Source organism: Penaeus vannamei, chromosome 20 (assembly GCF_042767895.1).
Source record: "Penaeus vannamei isolate JL-2024 chromosome 20, ASM4276789v1, whole genome shotgun sequence".
In the NCBI taxonomy this organism is placed as follows: domain Eukaryota; kingdom Metazoa; phylum Arthropoda; class Malacostraca; order Decapoda; family Penaeidae; genus Penaeus; species Penaeus vannamei.
In genome coordinates, this window is record NC_091568.1 from 2,814,886 (window position 1) to 2,827,385 (window position 12,500).

A 12,500-nucleotide genomic window follows, 5' to 3' on the forward strand; every position below is an offset into this window, starting at 1 on the left:
TCATGCTGCCTTTGATGATTATTCAAGTGATCTCGTCCTCAACGTCACGCATTGCAAATGTTGACTGATACTGCATTACTTTCTGTGAATCACATACCATAAAACATTCACCGACATTACAAACACTATTGGAATCGCGGTTCATGAATCACACCCACACTCCCCCTGCAAGAGGCTTCGAACCCCACGCTTACCAATGTTTACAAGGGAAAGCGTTAGACTCATTCAGGCAATTTCATGAATGAGTTTGGGTTTGGCCTCCAACGAGAAGTGATTGGCTGATTGGCTTTCCCGGAAAACTATAATGGAAGGCGAATGAATGGGGGATATATCGCGCTCCGAGCTAGCCCCTAATCGTGATAAATCGGGATTGGAGAGACATGGATTAGCAAATCAATGCATTATACGCGCCCCCGAGGCAGACTTTGATGAAAAAATCGAATATTAATATAAGATATACATACATATATATATATATATATATATATATATATATAGAGAGAGAGAGAGAGAGAGAGAGAGAGAGAGAGAGAGGGAGGAAGGGAGAGAGAGAGAGAGAGAGAGAGAGAGTGAGAGAGGGAGGAAGAGAAAGAGAGAGAGAGAGAGTTGAGCGAGAGAAAGAGTGTGTTTCTTGATGATATCTGACATGGAATAATAATTTCGAATGAACCAAATATGACAACCCTTCAGTGTTGTTTCCTATTACCAATTTTTTTCTTCCCTTTATATGAAAAGGTCACGCCTGAGGAACAGATAATATCAATAGATGTTACACACTTAATGCACGTTTTCCTCACTTAAGCTGATTTCGTTATGGCCTTGACTTCACTTTGACGCGTAGAAAAGATATGAAAAAAGTTATGAATTGCAATAATTACACATAAGATGAATTATTGTTCTGATATCACTCCATATGAACAAAGATGCAATATTGAAACTGTAATTTTTAATTCTAATTATTAAAGTCTATGTACATTTCTATACAAATGTAGAAAATGTATAAAAGAAAAATGAATAACTTCACAACGCAGGTTAATTATGTGTTTTCTTTTCTTTTCTTTTCTTTTCTTTTCTTTTTTGTGATATTTATCCACAGCTATGCATTCTTCCTTTTATAAGTCACTATAGGTACGGCAGTGTTAAACAATAGGAGATAATACCACCCTCAGTTAGGTTAGGTTGGATTCGTACTTATTGCCCGGAAATGACGTCTACATACGAATACGCATATGTGAGCCGTACGCCTAACCGCGAGAAATCTGACACAGGTGCCGTACGCATAACACCGAATTTTATTTTTTTTTATACTTTTGTCACGATAACCTCAGCGCATTATATATCTGTACTTTAAAAGTATTGTTTACTTGGAATATCGAGATGCGTATTGAAGCCCAGAATTATCACATTCTTCGGCTATATATACATTCTCTCTCTCTCTCTCTCTCTCTCTCTCTCTCTCTCTCTCTCTCTCTCTCTCTCTCTCTCTCTCTCTCTCTCTCTCTCTCTCTCTCTCTCTATGTATGTATGTATCTATCTCTACCTACCTACCTATCTATTTATCTATCTATCTATCTATCTAATCTATCTATCTATCTATCTATCTATCTATCTATCTATCTATCTATCTATCTATCTATCTATCTATCTATCTATCTATCTATCTATCTATCTATCTATTTGTCTATCTATCTATCTATCTATCTATCTATCTATCTCTATCTATCTATCTGTCTATCTATCTATCTATCTGTCTATCTATCTATCCATCTATCTATCTATCGCTATCTATCTACCTATCTAGCTATCTATTTAATTATCTATCTATATCGAAATGCGTTTTGAAGTCCAGAATCATCACATTCTTTGGATATATGCGTTTATACAGACAAACTCCTTTCTGTTTTTTAAAGGGAAAATATAAACAGTTAGATGATAATGGAAACGAAAAAATAATTTCGAAAAACTAAAAGCTTTATCGCCACTGATGAAAAACATAATAATAACGATGATGGTAATAATAATTCTTATGATGGTGAGATTACAATAGTGATTCATTTTGTAACAGCGAGAAATAACGAAGACAAATCGTTTTTAGAACATCCTCCTGTGCATTTATATTTGTATTTATATTAGTACTGAACACGCAGAACAGGTGCGAACGAAAATGGATACCTTCGCAAGAGATCTAATTAGCGCGAATCTACTATCTCTTTATTAAATTGTGATATTGATGACGGTCTAATCGAGAAGCGTCAGTTATACCTTGATCTGTGATGTTATCTGTTCTTAATTATACCTTTCTATGTGTTTGTCACAATGAACTACCTTTAGTATTGGACTTGTGATGTGTTGTGTGTGTGTGTGTGTGTGTGTGTGTGTGTGTGTGTGTGTGTGTGTGTGTGTGTGTGTGTGTGTGTGTGTGTGTGTGTGTCTACGCTCACTGTATTTTTTTACCTTTTCTCAAGACTAGCAATTATATTGATAGTGATTTACGTATCACAATAGGAAGCAATGTTACGCGCTGTCGTTAAAAAACATCGACATTGATTTTCTCCGCCACAATCACGTGTCTAATTACAGATTTATAGACATATCCTTCAATAAATTGTTAAATATATTCAATATCTTGATAAGGAGTATCTTGATAAATACCAGGCATGTCATGTTAGTCTATCAAATGGCACTGTCAGCTTGCCAATAGATTGATTTGACCTACTAATGCATCAATTTTTTTTTTTTTTTTTTTTTTTTTTTTTTTTTTTTTTTTTGCTTCTTCAAGAAATTTAATCATGTAAAACATACGTAGTTTGTACCACTGATTTGAAAAGATATATACATGTATATGGCTTTAAAATAACGTATTCACTGGACCGCTTAAATATAAATCACAACGTATACCTGGATAGTTGGGCTTCATGAGACAAAGAGAAATCTGTTCACTGAATATTCTTTCACCTGAAGGATAGGCGGTGAACTATTTACCAACAGATAATTTGTTTCTCCTTCTTTATTTATCTGTCTATCTATCTGCCCATCTGTCTATCACCTATCTATCTATCTCCATCTACCTATCTATTTATCTATCTATCTATCTATTTCTCTCTCTCCATCTCCTCTCTCTCTCTCACTCCCTCTCTCTCTCTCTCTCTCTCTCTCTCTCTCTCTCTCTCTTTCTCTCTCTCTGTCTTCTTTTCTCTCTCTCTCTATCTATCTATCTCTCTATCTCTCTCTCTCTCTCTCTCTCTCTCTCTCTCTCTATCTATCTATCTATCTATCTATCTCTAGCTATCTGCCTATCTATCTATCTATTTATTTATCTATCTATCCATTTCCATTTCTCCATCTCTCTCTCTCTCTCTCTCTCTCTCTCTCTCTCTCTCTCTCTCTCTCTCTCTCTCTCTCTCTCTCTCTCTCTCTCTCTCTCTCTCTCTCTTAAGAAACTAAGGAAAACACGAGAGTTGACCGAATTTTACTGGAAGACCTTTCTGACGAGGAGAGAAATCCTGACAATAGGATGAACTGCGTCTGGAGCCACTGTGAAAAGGCGGAAGATGCTTACAAAATGCAAAGCCGCTCTAACAGCAACGAGGATATTTTAATATTTCGCAGGAGAAATACTGGTTTTGAATATGACAGACAATCTTTAATAAATGCACACGGATCTTTACTCGTTTACGAATGCACAGATAATCTTTACTCTTTAACGAATGCACAGACAATCTTTACCCGTTAACGAATGCACAAACACTCTATGCTCATTAACGAATGCACAAACAATCTTTGCTCATTAACGAATGCACAAACAATCTATGCTCATTAACGAATGCACAAACAATCTTTGCTCGTTAACGAATGCACAAACACTCTATGCTCATTAACGAATGCACAAACAATCTTTGCTCATTAACGAATGCACAAACAATCTATGCTCATTAACGAATGCACAGACAATCTTTACTCGTCAACGAATGCACAATCTTTACTCGTTAGCGAACATGAATATTTTAATGAACGAACACCCAATATTCGTTCGTTATCGAAAGCAAGGGCAAGAGTCGCCGAGGCCGTCACCCTCAGGCATCTCGCCAGTCGTCTTGGCAACCGCAGGCGATGCCATCCTAAGAGCAAACATTTTCTACTGGCTTTACACAGATGATAAAAAGAGAGAAAAAAGATTAATAAAAGGACGTATACGAAGATGAAGATTGAACAAGCATGATTGAACATGACCCAGATATAGATTGAACAAACCTTTTATGAATACTTTATACTGAGAAGAGGATATTGTTTTTTTTTTTTTTTTTTTTTTTTTAGGTTGACACGACTGCGCGGCCATTGGTTACATTAAAAGACATGACCTCAGTCTCAGACCTGAAATATAATCATTTACGATTGGTTTATTTTCATTGTTTGCTGTACTGATGAATAAAGAAACTGTGTGTGTGTGTGTGTGTGTGTGTGTGTGTGTGTGTGTGTGTGTGTGTGTGTGTGTGTGTGTGTGTGTGTGTGTGTGTGTGTGTTTGCGTGTGTGAGTGTGTGCTTGCGTGTGTGTCTGTGCTTGCGTGTGTGTGTATGTGCGTATGTCCATCACATACGTATACAACTAAATAGATTTATTAAAACAAGTGGATAGATGCCTACATGTGTTCACGCCCTTAGCCACTTTCGTCTCGGCTCCACTAACGCCCTCTCCTCTTCTCCCACAGGCCTACGCGTCCGAATTTTCACTTTACTGGTCAAGTTATTAACGTGTGTTTTCTACATCATACGGGTGTGCATTGATGACAAACCCATCCATGCCTCTTGGTAAGTAATAACTATTTTTTCCTGTTTCTTAACTAGTTTTATTGAGTAATTCTCTTATCAATTTAATTGTTTCTGAATCGAATACATAATGGGATAGTTTTATTTGGAGATGTATCTTCATAGTTGTTATAAAAAAATCGGTAGTGTGACATTATGTTCAATAATATCTAAAGCATATTATACATAATATAAGACCCCTTTCGCTGCCACAAGATCTATTCTTAGAAAAAGAAAAAAAGATTCTTTTGCACAGTGCCATAAAAAGGATTTTAATCCCTCTTCGGTAATTTTATTTCCTTATTAGGCTCTTATTCACATTATGTTACTTCCCCTTACGTTACCTGCTGTACATATGATCAACATCTATCTTCAGTTTAAATAGATAGATAGCTGCAACTTTTTTTGTTGTTGTTTTTGTTTAAGGAAGTTACACAAGGTAGATAGTAGGAAGTATATAATGGGACTTCAAAACCGTATATGAGCTCCAATGGCCATATTTACACCTCATTAGAAATTAGTTTTAGAAATATGCCACTTAGCGTTATGTTTCCAGCCAATTTAATCTTGAATGGATCTCATCCTGGTCCATTTTCATTCCGCAAATGAGTAAGTAGGTCTTTCATTCACTAAAGCGGTTTGGATGAGGAGATAATCATTCTTGTGAAATGATCCTCCGCCAGAGGAGATTAGTAAATTAGAGAGTGAATTAGCACTACCTCATTTCCACGCCTTTATGCCTTTGGCTCAGTTCGCTCTGGAGGGTCTGAACCGTATGCACTGTGGCAAATGTAGAAAAAAGTTGAGTGAGAATGAATATCTTAAAATGTAAGAGAGGTATTTAACTAGTTTTCGAATGTACCTCAGTGTAGAAATATATGCATTTCTGAGAAAGATGTATTCGAATGTATATTCGAAAACCGTTAAATACATTTCTTATATTGTAAAGATATTCATTCTCATCCAAACCCTTTCTGGAAATCCTACTCGGAATACACACAAACACCTGCGTAACCTGAAATGAACGTGTAAATTTGGGAATAGAAAAAAAACTCATTAATTATGGGGAGTGTGGGTTAAAATCTTGTAAGTTACCTGAGTGCTTTAAGTAATATCAGTCGTATAAACGTCAGGAGAATTCTGAATTAGTAGGTGTGTGAAATTAATGGGAATCGCCAAACAGGTATTTCGAGAGACTTGCCTTTAATGAATTACTTGAGTTTGCCCTTTAATGCGATAATTTATGGAACTGTACTGAGAACATCAGTCCGAGTTCGTATAAATGTTGATATCTAACTACCGAAAATAGACAAATAAATAAAACTATTAGGTGCGTTCAAAATATTCTTAAAGAACATAACATTAAAGAAAAATGACTTGTCCAGTCAGATTCCCGAGAATTGTGACCGTCCTTTCCAAACACTGAGGTGGAATTCTTCAACTTCAAGAAACAATCATGATGGGTTCTTGCTTCGTGAATTTCTTAAGAAAAGCGGGAAAAGGGAGGGAAGAAATGCACGGAATAAAGGAGTTTGTTGGCTTTTTTTTTCTTCTTTTATCTTTTCCTCCTTCTTCCACTGCTAAAAAATGTGGCAGCCCCACGGTCAGGTTTTCCTTTGATTTTTAGCGTGTCTGTGTATAAGTATGTATACATACATATGTGTGTATATGTAAGTGTATGTGAATATGTGGGTGTGAATGTGAATGTGTGTGTGTATGTGAATGTGTGTGTGTGTGTGAATGTGAATGTGTGTGTATGTGAATGTGTGTGTGAATGTGTATGTGTATGTGTGTGTGTATTTGAATATGTGTGTGTGTGAATGTGTATGTGTTTGTGTGTGTGTATTTGAATGTGTGTATGTGTATGTATAGACTTCCGAAAGCACAAGAAAAAGACTCTTTCCCTCGAGCGGCCACATCGCAGCCGCCAAATGAGGAATCAACCAGCCAAGAAAGATTTATTTTCCCGAGAAACGCGACAAGTTAAACGCTCGACCTACCTCTTCCGTGGGTGATTTTTTGCGGTTCTTTGCAACACGGTCTTTGGGTCTTTGTTTTCCGCTGCATGTTGACAGCTCAATGACCCTTTTGTGCTGCCTTTTTGACCTGTGTTTCATTTTTTTTTTTTTTTTTTTTTATTGGCTTTTTGTCAGGGTTTGGGTCATGAGGAAAGGAACGTGTGTTATTTTTGAAGTGTATTTTTTTATTTGTTTTTATTTTTATTTTTTATTTATCTTTTTTTTTTTTTTTTTTTTACTTTTTTTCGGTTTTCTTTCTTTCCTCTTGACTTTTTTTTTCTTTTCTTTTCTTTTATATTTTTGACGAGTTTTTTTCTTTTATCAGTGTTTTTTTATCGGGCTTTGCATCACGAGGAAAGAAAAGTGTGTTCCGTTTTATGATTTTTCAAACTTATTTTTGCGTAGTGTTTGCATACATGTGTTTAGGTGGATTGATGAACAGATAGATGCAGATAAATATATTGATAGATAGATAGATAGATAATACGTGTATGTGCGGATGCATGTATACATATAAATATATTGATAAATAGATAATGTATGTATGTGTGGATGCAGGTATACATATATTTATTTGTCTTGAAGTATATATATATCTACCGAACACGATATAAGCATGAATGTATATATATTTGTCAACATGCATGTAGCACACATATATATATAATCACGTCCCTACATATATAAATACATATATACATACGTGTATAGGCTTTGGTCTTTTCCCTTTATTTTGCAGACACGTTCCCCTTTATTCTAAATCCTTCTTTGCATCTATATTAATTCCCTTTCCTGTTGATTTTTTGTTTTCTCTCAAGAAGTCAGATGCTGCTGACGGTCAGCTGTAAGTTCTCAGAGTCTGAAGTTGCTTCTTCGAGTGTTCGTTACGCTGGTTCTTTGGAATATCTTCTGACGAGGCCCTTGTTGCAAATAATTGTAAATAATTGTATTGCTCGGTGCAGTCTATCAAGCGCTTATTGCTCCGTTTCTCGAAATTCATCTTGAATGTATCGGTTATCTCTTGTGGCTGAAAGTATTATGTATAATGTATGTTGCTGTTTGTATTCCTCTAGTGATGTTCCATGGAATTTTGTTTTCTTTTCTGTTCTTGGCCTGCAGGAATAATTTTCTTCGGGTTTCTCCATAAATAATCCTTCTTTCTTTGTCAATCTGAAATAAAACAACATTAATATTTGTCCAAAGCAGTGACTATGAATTTTTCTCCATCTCCAATTAGTGTTAAACAAATGACATTGCGACCGATCGAGTCCAGCAACATTACGAAATAAGTATAATAAGTAAAATTGATATAAACTGACCCAAGTTTTCCGGAGGAGGTCGTAGGAGGCGGGGAAGCTCTCGAGAAGTCTTTCTCCGCCCCCTTGAACTCGGCGTGGGTCAACCCCGTCTATGCATGGAATACCTTTCCTGTATCCTTCCACTCCCCTCCTCCACGCTTCAAAAGCCCATCAATAACGCAGTTCTTGTTTCCAACCCTCTTTGTTACAAGACATCTCTTCTATAGATTCCACTTTGAACGATTGTTCTCCAAAGCTACAAGGGGCCCGTGTTGCTGCTTCTGCCCTGTGAAGATTGGGATCTTGAGAGACACAGCCTTCGGGTCGATCTTTGATTCCTTACACCTCTGGGCCCTGAACCCTTTGTCTCTCCTCTCTTTCCGAGAGACCTGGAACCTCTCCCAGCTCAAGAGGTTCGTCTGTCGTCTTCGAAGGGCCAGCGACCCCGTGGCACCTTTGTTTTGGTTTCTCTTGTCCAGCGAGATTCGCATGTGTCTGCGTTTGTGTGTGTGTGTTTGTGTGTGTGTGTGTGTGTTTGTGTGTGTGTGTGTGTGTGTGTGTGTGTGTGTGTGTCTGTGTGCGTGTGTGTGTGTGTTCATATGTCTATCTATGTTTGTGTTTACATATGTTTGTATTTATGTGTGAGTGTTTACATGTGTGAATTTATGTTTGTGTTTGTGTGTACATATGTGTGTATTTATGAGTGAGTGTGTACATATATGTGAATTTATATGTGTGATTGTACATATGCGAGTGCGTGCTATACACAAACATCCTTCAGAGATTAATTATTTTCTCCGAAATCAAGTGGAAAACCAACGGCAGCATTAAAAACCGACCCACTAATTGGCGAGCGACCACGTGGGGGGGGGGGATTTTTTTTTTACAGTTGCGTTTTATGTTGAGTGAATTTGAAGACTTTAAAAGCACATCAGGTCTTCATAGCGTTGGTAATGGACGTGATTTGTGAACGGCTTTTCAATGTGACTGCACGTATGCACTAAATGCTGGGAGGATTTTCTTGTCATCGTGTGTGTGTGTGTGTGTAAATATATATATATATATATATATATATATATATATATATATATATATATATATATGCACACACACACACACACACACACACACACACACACACACACACACACACATATATATATATATATATATATATATATATATATATATATATATATATATATATATATATATATATATATGTATGTATATATGTGTATATTTATACATATATACATTTGTATATATATTAAACATATATTCCAATTTTCTTCTCCGCGTTTCTCCTATTTTCGCCCGACCTGCTACTGCAATTATTCGGAGTTCGGATTAGGCGGATCCGTTGATGAAACCTCACAACATGTTTTTTCCGGCCGGTCACGCGCCGCTCGACTCCCTGTCTGGGTTGGGATATTAATAGCAATTACCCAAATTTTAATCAACGGGCGACTTGTTTTAGATATGGACATGGCGAATAGAATAACTAAATAAATAAGTAGATAGATAGATAGCCTAATTGAATAAGATTTTTTCCATTTCCAGAAACAACAAATTCCTTGATCCAGAAACAAAACAAACTTGACAAGCGTCCAATTTTCTTCATTCTCCTTCTCCGTCCCTCTCTCCCTAACAGCTACGGGTGTCCAGTTTTCTTCATTCTCCTTCTCCGTCCCTCTCTCCCTAACAGCTACGGGTGTCCAATTTTCTTCATTCTCCTTCTCCGTCCCTCTCTCCCTAACAGCTACGGGTGTCCAGTTTTCTTCATTCTCCTTCTCCGTCCCTCTCTCCCTAACAGCTACGGGTGTCCAGTTTTCTTCATTCTCCTTCTCCGTCCCTCTCTCTCCCTAACAGCTACGGGTGTCCAATTTTCTTCATTCTCCTTCTCCGTCCCTCTCTCCCTAACAGCTACGGGTGTCCAGTTTTCTTCATTCTCCTTCTCCCTCCCTCTCTCCCTAACAGCTACGGGTGTCCAGTTTTCTTCATTCTCCTTCTCCGTCCCTCTCTCCCTAACAGCTACGGGTGTCCAGTTTTCTTCATTCTCCTTCTCCCTCCCTCTCTCCCTAACAGCTACGGGTGTCCAATTTTCTTCATTCTCCTTCTCCGTCCCTCTCTCCCTAACAGCTACGGGTGTCCAATTTTCTTCATTCTCCTTCTCCGTCCCTCTCTCCCTAACAGCTACGGGTGTCAAAACGAAAACAAGGACATAAACTACTACCTTGAATACGGGAACAAGACCGATGAGCAGTTCCAGGAGGCGCCCATCATCAACTGGCGGGCGGTGTGGTGGGTGAACCGGCCGACGTGGCTATGGATCCTGCAGCTGGCGGGCGCCGTCATATCGCTGTCCGAGGCGCTGCTGCTCGCCTATCTGAATTACAAGGTCGGTGGCCGAGGGAAGGTCATTGTGGCGGCCTTGGGTCATTGTGGCGGCCTTGGGTCATTGTGGCGGCCTTGGGTCATTGTGGTGGCCTTGGGTCATTGTGGTGGCCTTGGGTCATTGTGGTGCCCGAGGGAAGGTCATTGTGGCGGCCTTGGGTCATTGTGGCGGCCTTAGGTCATTGTGGCGGCCTTGGGTCATTGTGGTGGCCGAGGGAAGGTTATTGTGGTGGCCCTGGGTCATTGTGGTGGCCTTGGGTCATTTTGGTGGCCTTGGGTCATTGTGGTGGCCTTGGGTCATTGTGGTGGCCGAGGGAAGGTTATTGTGGTGGCCCTGGGTCATTGTGGTGGCCTTGGGTCATTTTGGTGGCCTTGGGTCATTGTGGTGGCCTTGGGTCATTGTGGTGGCCTTGGGTCATTGTGGTGGCCTTGGGTCATTGTGGTGGCCTTGGGTCATTGTGGCGGCCTTAGGTCATTGTGGCGGCCTTGGGTCATTGTGGTGGCCGAGGGAAGGTTATTGTGGTGGCCCTGGGTCATTGTGGTGGCCTTGGGTCATTTTGGTGGCCTTGGGTCATTGTGGTGGCCTTGGGTCATTGTGGTGGCCGAGGGAAGGTTATTGTGGTGGCCCTGGGTCATTGTGGTGGCCTTGGGTCATTTTGGTGGCCTTGGGTCATTGTGGTGGCCTTGGGTCATTGTGGTGGCCTTGGGTCATTGTGGTGGCCTTGGGTCATTGTGGTGGCCTTGGGTCATTGTGGTGGCCGAGGGAAGGTTATTGTGGTGGCCCTGGGTCATTGTGGTGGCCTTGGGTCATTGTGGTGGCCTTGGGTCATTGTGGTGGCCTTGGGTCATTGTGGTGGCCTTGGGTCATTGTGGTGGCCTTGGGTCATTGTGGTGGCCTTGGGTCATTTTGGTGGCCTTGGGTCATTGTGGTGGCCTTGGGTCATTGTGGTGGCCTTGGGTCATTGTGGTGGCCTTGGGTCATTGTGGTGGCCTTGGGTCATTGTGGTGGCCGAGGGAAGGTTATTGTGGTGGCCCTGGGTCATTGTGGTGGCCTTGGGTCATTGTGGTGGCCTTGGGTCATTGTGGTGGCCTTGGGTCATTGTGGTGGCCTTGGGTCATTGTGGTGGCCTTGGGTCATTGTGGTGGCCTTGGGTCATTTTGGTGGCCTTGGGTCATTGTGGTGGCCTTGGGTCATTGTGGTGGCCTTGGGTCATTGTGGTGGCCTTGGGTCATTTTGGTGGCCTTGGGTCATTGTGGTGTTTGGGTGTCATCGTGTCTTTTGTGTTTGGGTGTTTTTTATTTATTCTTTTCTATTTTTATGGTTTTTATTTATTTATTTATTATTCTTATTGTTTTGTTATGGTTATTTTTCGACTGTCGTGTTTATTGTTTGTTTGTACGTTTCTCTTTACGAGGTTGTTTACATATACTCATTCATTTCCATTATTTATGTATATTTGCATGAAATATTCGTTTAGTTTTAGGAAAAAAATGTTTGTATATTTGCCAGTTTGTTTATTGATTTTATCTTCAATTACGCAATCTATTAATTGTATAATGTCTGCTTTATTCTCCATGAGACACGACCATCAGAGGGACAGCTATTTTACTTCCTATCGAGTTCCATTTTTCTTTCTTTCTTTCTTTCTTTCTCTCTTTTATGGAATTCTGTCACCCTCCTATTTCCTCTTACTCCCCCCCCCCCTGCCCTCTCCTTCTCCACGTTTCTACCTTCGCTTCTTCTTCTTCTTTCTTTTCTTTTAGTTTCTTTTATTTCATTTTATTTCTTCTTTTACATGGGGGCTTTATATATATGCATTGTTTGTTATTGGTATTACTAGATACTATTGTTGTCTTTATTGTTATCTTTAGTATTACAATTATTGTTGTAATTGTCATCTTAATCATCATTATTATCATTACTATTTATATCGTTTTTACTATTATCATATTTATTAGCATCATATTAATGTAACTATTATAA

At 39.2% G+C, this 12,500-nt stretch overlaps 1 protein-coding gene across 21 annotated transcripts in view; it reads left to right on the forward strand.

Moving 5' to 3' along the window:
• The window catches only part of SLO2 (slowpoke 2), a 585,082-nt gene that overhangs the window by 441,766 nt on the left and 130,816 nt on the right, over positions 1-12,500 (forward strand). For all 21 annotated transcript variants that reach the window (XM_070134672.1, XM_070134684.1, XM_070134679.1 and 18 more), the window contains 2 exons: positions 4,707-4,806; positions 10,316-10,520. In XM_070134672.1, coding sequence (XP_069990773.1) covers positions 4,707-4,806; positions 10,316-10,520 — 305 coding nt within the window. The remainder of the gene's footprint in view (positions 1-4,706; positions 4,807-10,315; positions 10,521-12,500) is intronic.